We start from the raw sequence: 19,158 nt of genomic DNA, 5'->3' as shown, positions 1-19,158 counted from the left end.
TCAACTCATATATAATGCAGTGCTGTAGGATATCTAACGATATATATATTTCTTCTGCGGATCCAGTGCTTTGTATGCAATGAGAAACGACGGACGAACGTGCGAAAATTTTTATTACTTCCTACCTTTCGGCAGGAGGGCCTGACGAAGGTAGGAAGGAACCGTAGGAAGTAATAGATATTTTCGCACGTTCGTCCGTCATTTGTCAACGTATATATATATATATATATATATATATATATATATATATATATATATATATATATATATATATATATATATATATATATATATATATATATATATATATATATATATAACGACGTATTAAGCGATGGTTAGGAGAAGTAGAGAAAGAAGTATAAACATGGCGTATGACATCATAGCGTCACACGAGTCGACAGGATGAAGACCTCGCAACCACTTCATCGCCCGGCCATCATCATCGAAGACCTCAGCGAGACGCAGTGACCGAACGCGAACCACAAAAGAACGTGGACCACCAAGACCACTAAGCATCATGACAGCAGCATCAGACGACCTTGACTTCCCTAAGTACACCGGATCAGCGGACGACTGACCCGTGCAGGACTGGTTCAACCTGTTCGAGCTTCATGCCGCCGCTGCATCATAGTCGGAACGGGAAATGATCACCAACTTCACTGACTACATCTTCGGTGAGGCATTTAAGTTTTACCTGATACACGTACTCGAAAACGACGAATCATGGCAAAAGATCAGAGAAGAGATGATTGCCCGTTTAAACGACTACGACAAGGACTTCCTCATTACCGGCCATCTGCATACAAGCACACGTGGCCGTCACAGTCCACGCTTATTTCTCAAGAAACGTAGCTTTCCACCAGGTTTCCCTCTACGAAAGCCGGTATTTTCAAAGTCGTCGCTCCAGCACACGACACGAGACGTTGCTTACCCACCTCATGCACTTCATTTTTCATCTCGCATACGTGGTCCACCGCTCGGTTTTCCACCACGCGGCTCTTCAAGCGTTCCTGACGCTCACCGTTTGCCTCACAAGGGCACCATGTTCACGATAGGCGAGTTGACACACCGAGAAAATACCCAGTCGAGCCATGCTCCTTCCACACGGGTTCATGCATCACGGTCCGGTGCATACACACTCGACAGTCGAAGCAACACCGAAGGGTCAGGCGCATCGAACGTCACACGCAGGCATGCGCAATAGCCTCTCGTAGTGAACAGTGCAGAAAAAGCTTCTGAAGAACTTTTTATCAACTCTGAAGCATCATCTTCATTGCCTGAATTGCATGAAAACAGCTCACAGACTACCAGCAGCCGACTGGAGACCCCATCAGGTTTTCATGAAAACCAGCGCGATGTTCAAAAAGGGCTTCCACCGCAATACGGTCCACAGCAACGTCAGCAATGCCAGCAGAACCAAGTCCGTGAATCGCTGACACTCCAACGGACACACCAACAAGGACGATGACGCAAAGCAAGCCTCTTAAAACAAATTCAAGAAGCGAGGCAACTTCGCGTAAGGGATTGGCGCCAGAAACACATTTGGCACAAGATATCACGACTGCGCCTAAGATTACAGCTCCAAAACCTCAGGAAACACCGAACAAGACAAGAAGTCACCAGTTCTACCACGCAAAGATTCAGACACCATCCCATTAATTTGCGACAACGGAGCCAACGCCACAGAAAACTACGAAAGAGACTGAACGTTATAATTTGTACAACGCACGAACATACACATAATTCCTTGAACTTCAGTTCTTGTACACGCAGGCTGCAAGCACTAATTCTGTCTCAGCCGCGACACAGAATACAGCGCGTACGACAGAGGATTCTGCGCATACGAAATTCGACCTTCAAGTACTGCAAGGACTTCCAACCTTGTTCGTTCCTCGCAAGTGCACAAGTCATGTCATGGTCAGTGCAGTTTTGCAAGACGCGGTTACCTTCTCCAGAACGCCACAGCCAACCTCGCCCACCAGAACTCCCCATTCAATGGAGTGCTGCACTCTTTTCTGAAGTTTTGCGAGTTTACGGAACACCACTGGGACATGAAACCAATTGTGCATTTTGACATTTGTTACTTCTCAACCTTGCCCTGTTTACTTTTTCTTGTTCGTAATCCATGCCTTCTTTCGGGGGGAGGGGGAATCATGTGACGTATGAAGCGATGGTTAGGAGAAGTAGAGAAAGAAGAAGTGAGAATGGAATAAACATGGCGTATGAGCCAAGCTAGGAATACAAGTAAATTTACCAGTAATTTTATCACTTGGCGGAACTTCATTTGGTTACTGCCATAGGGAGGTATGCTCCACTGTGTTTGATTACATCAACGCAACTAAAAGATTACCATGCTAGTGAACCACTACCTTTTCAGATCTTTAGTTTATAATTCGTAGTTATGTCTTTCAAAAACAAAAGATGGTTTGACCGCTTGCTCAGCACACATTTTTGTTTTTTGGTAGTATTATTTTAAGCTACTTTTTCAGATTGGCTTCATTTTCAGTTTAGTTTCATTTAAGTATCCTGCCGCCTGGTTCTTGGCCCATCCCCCTTTGTGGGTAAGCGCCATCCATCAGAGGTCATCAGCATCATCATCAGGCCACGTCACCCATTCATCATAGCATCACACATGTGTGTGTGTGTGGGGGGGGGGGGCAATCACTGCTGGAGTAAATGACATTTCCAGGAGGTCTCAACTGAAACCACGAAGGCTGATATTTTTGTCCTGGTCTCGGATACCCTTGAACTGGTAAGCTCCGGTTCATTGAGCTCTTCAAACCCTGGTTAATAAGCCTGTCGAGCGCTGCCTTCCAGGCCCGAAAAAAAATGTGATTCAATACATGTCATACTAACGAGGAATGTGCAAGGGTCATCTTCTTCATGATTACAAAAAAAGAGAAAATCGCAAATCAAGCCGATTTATTCGTTTCACCTGAGAGACCAGTAAAGCCCTATCGGAAGAAGTAGCCTACTCTATGTAGTTGTGGGTCCGGGGGGGGGGGGGGGGAACAGTGTTTCGATCACTTCTTCCCGCAAAGCCTGTGTCAGCACCCCCCCCCCCCCCCCATCGTCTTCAGTGCTTACCGTTCCCCTCCGAACACCAATTAGAACAAATTGAGGGGGGGCACTGTGAGCACTAATTAACGGTATTTAGGCTGTACTGGGGTTTTTGTGCAAGTAAAAACAAAAAGTTATGACCCGGTCCCCCTCTCCTGTGTTACTTCTAGCAAGCGCCACCTTGGCTGCATCAGCTTCTGACTTCATGGCCATAGCTGATTGTCCAAATTTGACACATTAAGAGAGTCAAGCAAATAAACTCACCACTAAGATAACAGACTCAACTCGAGAGTGACTGCTCGCATTACGATTCATTCGCGATTAGGAGTCATTTGAAGTAAGAGCCGCCCTACCATGTGGCATCACGCTCAAACACTTCGGCTCTTCAAGCTAGAAAACAATTGCCACAAGTTGCAATCCAGCCAAGAGCTCCACCTTTTTGACAGTAAGCGACTTTATGGTAACTTAATCAAAAACATGGTTCATTAGGCAAGGGGCAAGGGATTCAAAACAGCAAGAGAATAAGCAAACAAGCAAGCAAGAAAACAAAAGGCATGACACATATATCCTGAGGAGACTGTGTGTCTTAGACACAGGCATAACTATCTTCTTTATTCACGAGTTTTTTCAACATCTCTCAAAGTCACCCGAGTATTTGACAATAAATTTGAACAGCAGCTGTTGGCATTGACTTCGACTATCGCGTTCGTACAGGTACTCAAGTGTTCATTCTGCATACATATCCGTGCGCTCGTTCACCGGAATGAAATGAAGCAACAGCTCTTTTTTTTTTGTTCACCGTATCACTTGGCCGTGAAAATAATATAAGAAAGACGTATAAGTGAAATGGCAAGGCCAAGATTCTTGCATCCCTATCTTTTCGTTTTTTTACCTTGCGGAGTACTCTCTATGGTGGGGCTACACTTCGGTGCAATGATGCCTTCATCGCTATAATGAACATAAGGGAACATAACAAATTGCTTCAATGGCAGCGATATGGTAAAAAGCTATATTCTATATGTGCTTTTGCATGTTCAGTGAAAGCGACCTCAGGGGCAGCTCACCACGAATGATTTCGATCACTTAAGCGGACACTGAAACGTTTCCTTTATTTATGCAGTTTTTTCAGCGCTTAGGCCAGATCATCACGAAACCATTGGAACCACAAATTTAGTGACGCGCCATGTACCAAGGCCGCTACGGACAATTATATGATACCCACCTCCTCAACTCATGAGTCATGAGGCACGCCGATATCACTGGCGATCGCAGTGCTCTCATGAGCGCGCTCGACAATTTGAGCTGTCACCAGTCTAGACCTCCGAGATTACACGCCAACAGGTTGCACAAAGCCTCGGAGGCCATAACCCAGTGCACCCAGCAGCACGCGCGCCGTCTGGCAACTAAGATGTTGATCGCGAAGCGTTTCATATCTACTCCGACAAGTGCCGCCACCCTACCAGCCGATATTGCTTCCGTGCATTCGACAGCCCATGACAGCCAATCAGACAGCAGTGGCTGCTGACGTGCTTTCGCCTCGTGCGGCCAGGGATTATGGTTCAGTGAATCGGTAGTTGAAAACGTGTTTGCTGAGTCGCAGTGATGTGCACCGATTTGGAGTGAATTGCAGCTCTAAAGAGTTGTAATAAATTACATAGTTTACACAGAGAGTTCAAATTATTTTTTAAGTTAACCTTAGGACTTGGTCTACCGGCCCAATGTGTTTGTGCAGAATCGCTAAAACCGTTTTAAAAGGTTTCGCATGCGTAGTAAACTATACAAACATAGGCATGTCATGCAAAAATAAGTGAACATGACATAGGCAATACATGGTCAATTGACAGGGCATTGACATGGTTATGGCGAATTGTCCATGGCATAGACATGACATGCCCTGTCACGGACAAGCCTATCTCATCCCTATGACATAGACAAGCAGCGAAAGCGTGGTGGATTCCACGCTTTCTTCTCGCAGGGAACACCAGGCTGTGCTTGTTTATTAGCGAAATGCATTTCCGAGCTAATAAAAGCAAGCAGCTGTTTTACATTCATCAGTGAGTCAGTAATTTACGCGTCGCTCTACTTGCAGGCATTGTGTGTCTTATTGTCTTGCCTGTGCATACAGTTTGAATTTTTTTCACTTGTGTTTTTACACACATCCACAATCATCCAGAAGCCGAGTAATGACAAACAGTATTTGAAAAATGCTGGTGTGGGTATGCTTTTCATTCGATAGATTTCTCTCACTTTCCCTCTGTAGCTGCCTACCTTGCACCTATTTTATTTATCCAACGCCGCTGTTGTAAAAGAGGCGTTGATTCATCTATAGAAAAGAAAGTTTTGCTTGCTCAATGATTTGAAGCTGTGGCACATTCAGTACTCATTGCCCTTCTTTCTACTAGTTATATATGTGTTCTTCTGTAAAATGCCACGTAGTGAAAGCCTGAAGCTGAACAGTGCGGTTAGATTTTATTACATCTACAGTTTTTGCGCACAATGTTCATCACGCCTTGTACCTTTTTTCACTGGTGAATTGCCCTGTCCTCTAAGGATACCGTTGACATTACATGGGGTCATTCTCTGCAAATGCACCGAGCCCTGTACATCCTGTCCACTTTGAAATAAAGAGCAGTTTTCCACGTATATTGTGTCAAAACGATACCTTGCTTCATGTATTTCGAAAGTCAAGGTCTACCTGACATTGGTGGAAGCAGGTCGCACACTAGACGTAGCCTCGCTTGTTCAAGCCTTCGAGTAAAGACGAGTTGTAACTGAAAACTATTCTTGTCGTATATGCTGAAAATCTCAACTTCTTTGCAAGCAAACGCCCTGTACATTTGTACACAGAAATCAGACTCGCTGAGATACACGCGCATTCTCTTCGCGATTCCGTACACGCTTTCACGGTCTTAGTGCACAAATCCATTTGACACGTGGTACTGCTGTGCGTCCACGATAACACTGGTGTATCCTGGCGTTTGCCTGTTTGAAGCAGCGGCAAACGACGTTTCAGATGGCGCGGGAGCATCGTGCCTGTAGGACATGTGCGCAACCTCTCCACGTTCGCACGAAGGCAGCAGAAACCGTGCAGCGCTGTCATAGTCTCCACCCACGAGTCTCTGACCATATATAGCGAATACGTCCACTGGAGGCTCTAGCGCCTCGTACGTGTCGACGGAAGCCTTCATCAGTCCATCACTTGGCGAGGGCCCGTGACCTTCGACCACGCTACTCTGGTAGCCCGTCACGGACTGCATAGCCGCGCCACTTCCGGAGTGTCCGGTTTCCTCCAGCGGTAGTGCCACGGGCGTTGGAGTTTCGGATTCGGACTTCGCGTTTGCTGAAACGGGAGAACCGTCGAACGCGCTCCTGCTGGAACAGGGCGACCTCCTCGTTGATGGCTGTGCTTGCGGAACTTGAGACAACGTTTGGATACCTTCCAGATCCGATTCTGACAGCGTCGAATCTGAGTGGGTGCTGTAAGGCCTGTGCTGGAATAGTGAAGAACTCGCGGGGCTTGCGACCAGGTCGTGAACGGACCCGCTACTGCGCGAACAGGAAGACGACGACAGAGCACCGTCCTTGATCGCGTAAAGGTCGGGGCACTGCAGTAGAGAACCCGACCGCGACGAAGATCCGTTCGCACCGTTGTCTTCGTTCGTGTCTACTCCGAGAGTGCCACTGCAGTTTCCGAAGCCAGGATAACTGTCCATGTCTGTTCTCGGCATGTAGCGCTCTTCAGGCAACACCGCGTAGCTTGAAGTCGTTGCTGAAGCGGACCTCGTCTGCTGAGCACAGCAGCTGGTGGTGACGTCGGTCTGCGGCAACCCATACGAACCACCCCAGCGGTCTTCAGTAAAAGGAAGCACGTAGGCTGATAAAAATTCGCCGCCATATGGTGCGGCAGTCGCGGGTTCATAACAGGCTTGACCAACCGCACCCGCACCGCCGACGCCGTTCGAGCACGCCTCGGCAGCGGCGACGTTGCAGTAATAGGGCGACCTGCGACTCTTTCCTTTGGACGACTTGATTTTGCTGGACGCGGGCTTGCTGGTAGACGGTGGTACTGACGTCGGAACAACTTCATTGCTGGAGTAGCTTGTACAGGGAGAAGTCTTTGTCCTAGTCTGATGTATCTGCAGTTGGATGTCCTGGGCTTGGGGTTCACTGCGCAGAGAAAAGTAGCCGCCGTAGGCGCCGGTTGTTTTCTATTGCCGTAAAATGCCTTCATATATAAACGTCTGCCACATTACTCTGCAGTGTATTTTGAATGAGTAGGTTCGTACATATACAGGCCGAAATGCTTAGCCATGTGATATCATCAGGCATTCGGTAAATGGAACGTGAATACCCACTATGAGAGCACAATTGTGGGCTACATGTTCTGATCTACATTTCTTCACGTAAGGGCTACTTTCTGAATGAAATGCGTTTGGAAATTATGCAGTTGTTTTCCTGTCGTTTTTCGTTCTCTATTACACATTATAACGAAAGTTAAAAGAAATGATATTTTCTTAGTATTCGATTGGTATTTGCTCCTCCAATAAACTTGAGGGCATGTTAAAATGAAGAAGACTTTGAAGGGGCTCAACCAATGATGCTACAAATAGTTTCGTATCAAGTAAACAAATGTAGCGCGAATGTTAATTTCTGGGTTGAGTATGAAACAGGCGTAGATCAAAGTGCCTTCAATGGAAAGTGAGCGCTGAAGCTTTTATGATTCTTGATAAGTGGCAGTCTCCATGTCTGAAGGAAGGAAGGGTTTTATTTTCTTCTATAGACACACAATCAATTAGAATTAACAGACAATGTTACAAAGAGAAGTATAGAGATGCTATCAAGAGTAACTGTAACGTAAATGTGCTGACAGAAAAGTGGATGAACAAATGATATGCCATCGACAAATGTGGAACACTAGCCGCAATGCCAACAGGTGGTGCTGACTGATGCTCCCACGTTCATATGAACATATGTACCCAATAAAAATGAACTGGGAGGTGACCGCCACCGTAGCTCAGTGGCAGAACATCAGACTCGTTATTCGAAGGCCGCAGGTTCGCATCCTGCTGGTGGCAAGTCATCTTTTCGCTCACTTTTCTTTCGTCACATTTGCATTACCATTGCTTCTAATAACATTTCCTATACTGCTTTTGGTATTAATCAACAAAAGGTCAACGTACTTGGCATTTCCTGTTGCTTAAAAATGTTGCAATAAAAATGCCTAACCTTCACGTGTACCAAGTATTGAGCATACCGAGGACGTGTTGGTTCGTGCGCAATTGATGAAGTATCATTGTCATAATGAACAGCAGAGTGTTTGAATATTTTTCTTCTATTGAAACAAAAAATAAACGAAGGAGTTTTCACCATAACTTGGTGACGACTGTCCCCCGCATCTTTTGGCAATGCTACCTGAAGCATTGTAAAGACGTCTGGCCCTTTACACTAAGACAGCAATGCGCGCAAAACGCCGTTGGCAAAGCGAGATCAAATCACTAAGTAATTTCAGACAAATAATTGGCTGAACACATTTACACCACGAAGAACGAGCCTTTGTGAGAGCAATAAGCAATAGTCATAATAACAACACTAGGCTGACAACAAGAATAAGCAGTCCTTTCGCCTACCCATATGTCACTTGAGTTCTGTTTGTTGTAACATGGTATATATAGAAGCAGCAGGTTATATGACCTCGTTGCAGATTTTCTTTACGATTAAGTACTTCTGGCCATGTTTCCTGTGCGCCATTGCGTGAAGTATGTACTACCGAAAACCCGACAGTCTCCCCCTGTGAAGTATTTGTTTTATCTTTTAATATCTATATATATTTTTTGTTGGCTGTCAAGAGCCTTAACAACAGGAGCGTAGACTTTCGCCCTCCCGTTCGTTGCCAATAAAATACAAACACAAGAAGACATGCTCGAAAGAAAAAAGAAAAAAACTTTTCGTAAAGAGATCCTGTTATAGTAAAGCCACGTACTTACCTGAGCACGTAGTTGACACTCACAATGCAGTGAGGCCTCGATGAGCGGCTGTTGTGCACAATGGTTGCGTAGCTCTGCATCCACACCCAGCCGCCCTCTTTGGAGAGAAACCGGTAATACTTGGTGGTCACCTGGCCCTTGAGAAGCACTGTGTTTGAGAAAAAGGAGAACGCGCTTACACTGATTGCAAGCTCAGATGCAGATGGATGCGTATTCAGCGATGTTGCCCGCGAAACAACATTCACCGCGTAAGGCGCTCAAATGTTTTTGTAGTTATGGTGTGTCTTTTTACAGGTCTTTGTGGGGCAAACTGAACCATTGAACTGATGATGAAGTGCTAAGAGGAAACCGAGAACTTGTAAGTAAAAAGGGGCGCTTATAAGGCAAGTGTTCTAATTATAGGGTATATTGAACATGCCAGCTGATGAAATTTGCAAACAGTTAGTATTACTAACCTATTTTTGCTGTGCCTTTAAACGCTTTAAATTGATATGTCTGTTTCAGGCTCATTTTCCAATTTTTCTAAGTATAAATGTAATGATGTCGTTGAAACATATACTAATTCCAATAGTAAACAATTTGTTTTGAACATTTCACCTATAAAACACTAAAGTTTTTCATCTCTCTTACAGTACTTATTACTGAAGGCTGTAAAAGTAACAGCGTCTGATAAAAAACCTTGGGTCGCCAATACTGCAATAAAATATTATTACGCCTGGGTGATGAATTATTGTGTCATGCTAAGTATTGACAAAAATGCTTGGTTGGGGCGATGCCTCACAGTGTTTTTCGTCCCTAGCCTCGAGATTGTAGAACCCAAAACGAAGAATGTTACAAGTAAGCGAAGGTGGAATTGCAAAGTGTACGAGAAATAGTGATGTCCGTTTAGTGATGCACGAGATATATTAAAATGGTTCCTTCCATGTGGTAAACATATTACTCTATTACCTATAATTCTGTGTTTGTGCGTAGACAGGCGAACCCTCTTTGGGCTATTTATTATTATTTATTTAGTTAGTTATTTCGGGTTATTTTATTGCTGAAAAAAATTGGTTTTGGAAAGAAGCTAACTCGTGTTCATGGACAAATGTTCACGCCAACCAAAAACCACAAGAAACATACAGTGTGACAATTAGAGTTATACGCATAGAGCGCATGGTTCCTTACAGTTAAATAAGTAATAAGTGCGCATTATAATGCACCAGCTTTTGAGCTACTGTTTTCTTCGGGAAGTGAACCTGTCTATATGTTTCCGAAAGACCAGACACTTGATCGTTGATACACTTGCGTAATAAGTGTGATATTACAATCACCATTTTATTCGCGTTAACTTGGCCACTTTGTAGTTTTCTTTCTCCTGTTACATCTCCGTCATCGATAACTGAATACGAAGTTGCGGTAGCTGCACTACGGACATTATGTTATGAGTTCGCCGGCAGCTCTCTTTTAAGCCATCGCATGCGTTACTACAGCGAGTTCTACTCGACATGGTCTAAGAAACAAAGCTTTTCTTACGTGTGTGGTGCGAGTAGCGTATATGCAGACAGTCGAAGCCGTGTATGTAGTGGTAGAGCGTCTTTTCGATGAGATCTTGAGGCTCGTAGCCTGTCAGAGGGGCCACTCTGTTGAACACACGTGGAGAGTGAACGTGTTAGTACGTTAGCTTCACAGTATGCTTGAGCACCAACATTGTCGAAAAAATAATATGCAACTCAGTCATTGTAGTGGCACTGAATGAAAACAGTGTAGTTGTGATAAGAGCAGACCATCATCATTCACCATTATTTGCAATCATTTACTCATTATTTATGCAATATTAGTCGAAATTCGCGTCACACTATAGACAACATGGGTCAGTACTAGTGAGGGCTGGTTGGACGCGAGCGAATTCCATTGTTCAAGTCACGTGACTCAGTGATATGCTGTGTAGAGTTGTAGCGCCTTCGTGATCACCCCATATTTTCGGTCAGAAATCTTACGCCGTTACATAATCTTGATCGGAGAGGCCAAACGAAGACATAGTCTTCAAAAGATTAATGAATGGGTACTCAGTGTTTTGCGCCTAACCGTAAGGAAACTCACAGTAGTAGTCCCGTGTTAATAGACAAGTGTGTTTCGTAAGGTCTACGCTCTTTTTACTTGTTATAGCAGCATCTATAACTTAGGGCTATTCCACGGTCTTCCACAAAGAAGCGGTCTCAAAACCCGCAGCTCGAACACCACCTAGCCTTCGTTCAATTTAGTTGATCCAAACACGTGGCTGGTACATAAAAGTAAACATAGACGTGGCTGGGTGCGAAAGCGAAAAAGCTGCATTTCACAACTTGTCTGGCCCTTCCGCCCGAAAAAAAATAACAATATTACAAGCAGTGCTAAGTGGCTAAAGCTCCTGGTGCAGGCTCTAGAGGCTGTTCAAAATTTTTTCGACACTTATGAACTCCCCTAAAAGGGCGACCAGTGTCAGAATATGTATACTATAAATCAGAGTTGACACTTCGCTCTACGTGTTCTGAGAACGCCGAGAAACGCAAACACTGGGCACGTATACTCTCACACGAACGGTCACGTCCTCATTACGTTCGACAGAGAAGGGGAGAGAGAGTCGAACCTTGCGTCGAGGAAGATGAGCTTGAGGTCTAGCGATGCGCGAAACATGAACATGTTCGCGTGCATCTTGATCTCGGTGATGGCGGACGGCGGCAGGGAGTGTCCGACGGCGACAAGGCCGAGGTTCTGGTAGCATCCGTCGTAGGGCGCCGTGTCCATCGAGTAGTGGCGCACCTTGACGTAGCCGCTGCAGTGGATCACCTTGTAGCCGCCCGCCGTGAGACCCGCGTTGCGCTTGGCCAGCACGCACTTCATGCGCACGAAGAAGGAGCGGTCCACTTCCAGCTCTGCATACATTAGGGTGGGTGGAGAAGAGATTATTGAAATTAGGGTGAAGAGGGGGGTCAAGTGACGCAGTAACTGTCTCTCAGACGAGAACACCTCGACCGTGAGAGACAGTTACTCCGTCACCTGCATTGCAAGGTTGATTCGGTGAGCAAGCGAGAGCACAAGCAGCGCGCTGTTGATGCACGTCTCAGTGCATGACACGCATTTTCATCGCATTACAGAGTAAACATGGTGACATGCGAACATGCATCACCTGTTGAACGGGTCTACGTTCTCTTCTGGTCGAGTGTTCTGGTGCATTCTAGTTTATACTGGGCGCGAAAGAAAACTGAATGCCTTGGTATGTGTCTAACTGATGTTTGATACAGCTGGAAGTGCTACACATAAACGTGAAACGTGGATCGAGCTCTAGAATATATATGCGCATTCGTATGTTAAGCAGAGTCTATAGTGTACTATTAAGTTAGAATTTTCTTCGCCTCATAGTAACGTTTTATGCGCTGTTGGTAGTATAACTACGCAGGCTTTGACGCATTAACAAAAAAAAATCAGTGCGTGAGTTTTAAGATCAGGCTAAGCAAATAAAAAGTGAAATTGACCATCAGACCGAATCCATGCATTCATGATTTCGTCTTGGAAAATTTGGTATGTAATATGAAGTGAGGTTATAGCAGCCCAACCCTGGAGAAAATGTGGGCGCTGCGCAATTGAAGGTACCTTCGTGTTGTCCGCGGCTTGAATGGTGACATTGCTATGACCGCACAACACGCACAAAAGTGTGAGCCATCTGCTCATCACCCTCTAAACATACGGCAGACAACCTAGCCCGGTCGAAAACAGTACTAAATACATGGAAGAGCCCCCCCGCACCCCCCATCGTCCACTCTTACCTACTTCAGCTTTATTGTATACATTGTAGTAGTCTACAATTCAAACTTCTCGAGTAAGATCGTGCAACAGAAAGTATGCACTAAGTGGTTAAAGTACCCACTAGGGACATGATATGGCATTTGCGTTCAACTTTTAAAAGGAAACCCTTAGCCCTTCCTCCTCTTTTTATTTAGACGATATTGGGAACATCGCGGTAATTGCAAACGTTAGTATGACGTGTTAATTTATTCGCTGTCGCAACAAAAATGCATTGTCCTCCCGCACTAGGGAGGATGGACATAAAACGTACCTTGGGCGCTGTGTGGGTGCGGCAGTGCACTCTGAAGCGTGAGCACGGCCGTCATCTCGTCGTGGTCGGCCGGGTGGATGTACTCGTAGATGCTGTTGCCCGTCAACTCCACCTGCGTAAGCGTGCTTAGTCAACATACCACACCTGCAGCGCACATGTAATGACGTAATATAATATAAAACGGTGCTCACTGAATGTTGCCTAGAAGACACGAAAAACTTGTCTGCGCATACGCATTATGTTTCCCGCAGTTCGATGTCAATAGAGACGATAAACTTCACCTAGGTTTCCTGTGTTCAAGATCGTGTCTTGTGGTTAATAGCTATCGATGTATCGTTCTGTCTACTGGCACGAGGCAGAAGCTTCTTGCTGGTGAAGTGTGATACAATCGTTTTATGAACCGTGACTGTACTAATAGTATTGCGCGATTCGATTTTAATTGAGACGATAAACTTCACCTATGTTTATAGGTTGGTGAACTCATGAGTCCGCACATTCAGGCTCAGATCAAGCCGTGAGTCTGAGTCTGAACGCCTCCAGGTGAATCGTATTTTGGTGATTCCGAGACCGAGCGAGTCCAAAGCGCAAGATATATTTCTTGAGTAAGTCTGAGTGAGTTCCATTTCCTTTTGACAACCTATAGTTCCATCTACTAAACTACAGCATTTTAATCAGACTTATCTGAATTTACCTTTACACTCACGTCTATTAACATGTATTGCAAAGCAGTGTAGCATTATAATCAGACTTACCCGACTTTACCTTTACACTCACGTCTATTAACACGTATTGCAAAGCAATGTCGCTCATACATCATTTCAGTATGCATTGATCAGAGGTGTGATTTACATAAGGAGGGCCTTGATGTCCCCCCGCCTCCGCTAACTCTTCCAGAGAAGTTTTGATGGATATGTTACGTAATCATTTTTCTAAGAAAAAAAAATATTGTCATGGATGCGTGACGTGGACGAAGGGAGCACACTTAATGTTAAGATGAAACTCTTCATTCGGCCGAACCTGTGGTCTGGAAACTGAAGGTCAGATTACAGCAACACACGTGCACTGATAGCGGCGATTGGAGCGTCGGCAGGTGATAAACTGACAAATGGTCAGGCGCGTCGGCATTTATACACGTGCCATCGAATATTCTAGCGTTATTGTTAGCGGCGACGTAGGTTACAGAACAATCTCCAATGTTCGTGACGTGGGCGTAATCTTAAGAAAGTTACCTACAGCAGTCCTGAAGCTTCTCGAACACTGCAGGCGCGGCTTACGCCTAGAATCACTGACAGTGAATTGGGGCGATAACAAAACTTGAGGAGGGAATGTGGCAATGTCTAACTGATTAGCGAGCACTCATAACTCGTACTGGAAGGCCCTATGTCAAGCGGTACCAAGAAGAGCACCGATTACGTGAGATAACATTGTTTAAGAGCAATGACAACTTGGGCGAGAAAGTTAATTCCAGGCTAACGGACTCATGAGTCGGCTCACTCGGACTCAGACTCGCATCGAGCACTGAGTGCTAGTCTGCGTGAGTCCGGGTGAGGAATATTTTCGTGAGTCTGAGTCAGAGTGAGTTTGGTTAAAAAAAAAAATTTTGTGGGAGCCCGAGTGATTTCAAAGCGCGAAATTCATTTCATGAGCGAGTATGAGTGAGCTCCACAAGCTTTGCAGACCTATGCCTATGCTTCTTGTGCTCAACATTGTGTCCTTTGATTTCTAGCTGTATATGTATTGTTCTGAGAATTATGCTAATTACGTGGCACGACACAGGAGCTTCTTGCTGGTATAGTTGGATACAAACGAACGACCTGATTTATGTCGAGAATAATTAAGGGTGCAGAAAGCGCACAGAAGTGTGTGCTTACGACGTTGAGCAACGAAGACGTATCCGTACTGTCCTTTCATTCTGTGTGAGTCCGTGTAGCTCTTTAGGGGAGGAAAGCTAGTCTCACCTGTGAGAGTCCGAGGTGCACCGACGCCGTCTCTGAGATATACATGATCTTGCCGTCGGGTGCCACTACGAACACGAAGCCATCAAGGGTCTGCTGCGGCAGCATCAGACAAAACAGAACAGTAGGGTCAGCGTGCGACACATTCACTCCTTGGCAGCAATGTATATATATATATATATATATATATATATATATATATATATATATATATATATATAATGAGATATAACAGACAGTAATGCCAAGGAATGTACAGGGGAAGTTATTAAAATCAATGGAATGTAAATAAGAAGAAAGAAAAGTGGATGAAAAAATTACCAACTGTGAGCAGGAATCGAACCTACGACCTTCGAATTACGCGTTCGATGCTCTAACCACTGAGCTATCACAGCGGCCCTCCCTCCAGCCACTTTTTTGGGTTTATCTGTGAATTTACAAGTAGGAGCGACAGTCAGCGCCATCTATAAGCCAAACAACGAGTGTGAAAACACTCTTATGCGCATGTTTGGCGTCACGTAGCACGTGAACTTATTATGAGCGGGCAGCTGATTAATTGTCCCTCATATACAACCTAAACACACCAAGTCTGCCAGTACGAGACCCTCGTTCAATGAAATAAGGGAAAGAAGTGTATACCTAAGGGCTCGTTTTTCCGTGTTTTAACACAATAATAATGAGATATAACAGACAGTAATGCCAAGGAATGTACAGGGGAAGTTATTAAAATCAATGGAATGTAAATAAGAAGAAAGAAAAGTGGATGAAAAAATTACCAACTGTGAGCAGGAATCGAACCTACGACCTTCGAATTACGCGTTCGATGCTCTAACCACTGAGCTGAGGACAACTGAGGGACAATTAATCAGCTGCCCGCTCATAATAAGTTCACGTGCTACGTGACGCCAAACATGCGCATAAGAGTGTTTTCACACTCGTTGTTTGGCTTATAGATGGCGCTGACTGTCGCTCCTACTTGTAAATTCACAGATAAACCCAAAAAAGTGGATGGAGGGAGGGCCGCTGTGATAGCTCAGTGGCTAGAGCATCGAACGCGTAATTCGAAGGTCGTAGGTTCGATTCCTGCTCACAGTTGGTAATTTTTTCATCCACTTTTCTTTCTTCTTATTTACATTCCATTGATTTTAATAACTTCCCCTGTACATTCCTTGGCATTACGGTCTGTTATATCTCATTATTATTGTGTTAAAACACGGAAAAACGAGCCCTTAGGTATACACTTCTTTCCCTTATTTCATTGAACGAGGGTCTCGTACTGGCAGACTTGGTGTGTTTAGGTTGTATATGAGGGACAATTAATCAGCTGCCCGCTCATAATAAGTTCACGTGCTACGTGACGCCAAACATGCGCATAAGAGTGTTTTCACACTCGTTGTTTGGCTTATAGATGGCGCTGACTGTCGCTCCTACTTGTAAATTCACAGATAAACCCAAAAAAGTGGATGGAGGGAGGGCCGCTGTGATAGCTCAGTGGTGAAAGCGTAATTCGAAGGTCGTAGGTTCGATTCCTGCTCACAGTTGGTAATTTTTTCATCCACTTTTCTTTCTTCTTATTTACATTCCATTGATTTTAATAACTTCCCCTGTACATTCCTTGGCATTACTGTCTGTTATATCTCATTATTATTGTGTTAAAACACGGAAAAACGAGCCCTTAGGTATACACTTCTTTCCCTTATATATATATATATATATATATATATATATATATATATATATATATATATATATATATATATATATATATATATATATATATATATATATATATATATATATATATATATATATATATATAGTTATATATATAGTACCGTACTCTTATTACACCCGTAGTCGAACGTTTCGCTAAAAAATACAATAGTTGGATACCATTTCATCTATTATTACGATCATTATAGGTGTTTTCATTCTGATTCAAAATACCATATCTAGTTTACTCATTGCCCCGCCCCGCCACGGTGGTCTAGCGGCTACTCGGCTGCTGACCCGCCGGTCACGGGATTGAATCCCAGCTGTGGCGGGTGCATTTTCAGTGGAGGCGAAAATGCTGTAGGCCCGTGTGCTCAGATTTGGGTGTACGTTAAAGAACCCCAGGTGGTCGAAATTTTCGGAGCCCTCCACTACGGCGTCTCTCATAATCAAATGGCTGTTTCGGAACGTTAAACCATACATATCAATAGTTCACTCATTGACGTTAAAGCTGACTCAACCGAAATTGTTTGCTGCAAAGTACTCTTGAACAATGGCTCGTCTATAGCTTTCGTTTCCTTCTACAGACAACCCAGCTCGGGAACCCCTCAGCCCCTTTTTAGTTTACGCAATGTGCTGCTGACATTACACGTAACCTAGATGACTTTGGTAGGTGATTTTAATTTGCCAGATTTGACATGGCGACACCTTACCCCAGCGTTGGGCAATTCATCCCTCCTTTACATAAGTTTTCGCGAAATGATAAATGCTCACTCGTTGTTTCATTTTGTGCAAAAACCAACGCGGGTTACGGCTAGCAGTGCAAGTGTACTTGATTTTTTTTTTGTAATGTACTTGATCTTGTGTCTTCTGTCACCTCGATTCATGGTGTTAGTAATCATGATGTAATCGTCGCTAAGATGTCCTGCGTCACTAAAAATTGTCGCTTTGCGCAGACTCGCAACTTCTTTTTTTATGACAAAGGCGATTACACGTCAATATCATGTGAACTAGACACTTTTTTTGTTCTCGCAGTTTGTAGCTAACGAGTCATGCCTAGAAATAGATGCATTATGGGATCTTGTTAAAACTAAAATAATGTCCCTAACAAAAATATACATCCCCTCGCGTCTTATTTCTTTCCAACGCCGAAACAAGAAACCCTTGATTATTAAAGAGATACGTACGTTGATAAACAGAAAAAAATAGATCCTTTTGTAAACACTGCCGCTCGCCGAATCCCACATTGTACGTAAAGATGAAGGAAATGAGCAAAACAATCGCGAGGTTGATGCGTAGTGCACACAAAAAGTTCGTTTGCACTCTTGGAGACAAAGTTAAAACTAATCCAAAGGAAATGTGGAAATATGTCAAGAGCAAAAGGAACACCTGTGACGCTATCCCTGACGTCATGGATGAAAAAAACAACAACAAAAAACCTACGGCTCAGATATGGCGAAAGCAGAGGCCTTTAATGCTTATTTGCATTTTGTGTTTTCACAGTCAAAAGGCATGGTTTCTAAATCAAATGATGTCAGAGAGCTTTCAGAGATTAAGGAAAATGAGCTATCTGAAGACGGTATCGCATTACTGCTGCGTAAGATTAACATCTACTCGGCTACCGGTACTGACTTTATTTCAAATTTTGTTCTAAAAAACTGTGCATCGCCTGTCGCCCCTTTCCTAACACTGTTATTCAAGATATTCCTTCAAGCAGGTGCTCTACCTTCACACTGGAAAACTGTAAATGTTATTCCAATTTACAAAAATGGTTTGAAAACAAGAACATGCAATTACAGGCCAATTTGACTCAGAAGCGTTGCTTGCAGAACATTGATTGATTGATATGTGTGGTTTAGCGTCCCAAAACCACCATATGATTATGAGAGACACCGTAGTGGAGGGCTCCGGAAATTTCGACCACCTGGGGTTCTTTAACGTGCACTCAAATCTGAGCACACGGGCCTACAACATTTCCTCTTCCATCGGGCAGCCGCCGCAGCCGAGATTTGATCCCGCGACCTGCGTGTTAGCAGCCGAGTACCTTAGCTACTAGACCACCGCGGTGGGGCTGCAAAACATTAGAACATGCTAATGGCACACCTTCAAGAGAATAGCTTCTTCATTGCAACGCAACATGGCTTCAGGGCTGGTTTTTCTTATGACATTGCAGCGTTTATTAACTCCGGTTCGCAGGTTGACTGCATCTTTTTAGACATTCGGAAAGCATTCGATGCCATATCTTATACCCTGTTGCTACAAAAGTTGACCAGTCTCAATTTGCCAAATACCCTAAAGTGGCTAGAAGCGTACCTGCTAGATAGAAACCAACGCGTGTGACTTGGAGAAGTTCGCTCTCCTGATGTCT

At 44.2% G+C, this 19,158-nt stretch overlaps 1 protein-coding gene and 1 non-coding gene across 2 annotated transcripts in view; both read right to left on the bottom strand.

Moving 5' to 3' along the window:
- Positions 1-3,629: 3,629 nt before the first annotated feature.
- The window catches only part of sim (bHLH transcription factor single-minded), a 120,896-nt gene continuing 105,367 nt past the window's right edge, over positions 3,630-19,158 (bottom strand). Inside the window, exons 4-9 of the mRNA XM_075895636.1 lie at positions 15,081-15,170; positions 13,123-13,234; positions 11,656-11,941; positions 10,563-10,669; positions 9,048-9,195; positions 3,630-7,230 (exon numbers count right to left, since the gene is read on the bottom strand). Of these exons, the coding sequence (XP_075751751.1) occupies positions 5,973-7,230; positions 9,048-9,195; positions 10,563-10,669; positions 11,656-11,941; positions 13,123-13,234; positions 15,081-15,170 (2,001 nt within the window). The 3' untranslated portion in view covers positions 3,630-5,972. The remainder of the gene's footprint in view (positions 7,231-9,047; positions 9,196-10,562; positions 10,670-11,655; positions 11,942-13,122; positions 13,235-15,080; positions 15,171-19,158) is intronic.
- Positions 15,400-15,472, bottom strand: TRNAT-CGU (transfer RNA threonine (anticodon CGU)). The gene has a single exon. It is a non-coding gene; the product is annotated as a tRNA-Thr (tRNA).

The sequence above is a fragment of the Rhipicephalus microplus genome, chromosome 5 (genome assembly GCF_043290135.1).
Source record: "Rhipicephalus microplus isolate Deutch F79 chromosome 5, USDA_Rmic, whole genome shotgun sequence".
Lineage (NCBI taxonomy): Eukaryota > Metazoa > Arthropoda > Arachnida > Ixodida > Ixodidae > Rhipicephalus > Rhipicephalus microplus.
This window is presented reverse-complemented; position numbering and strand designations above follow the sequence as displayed.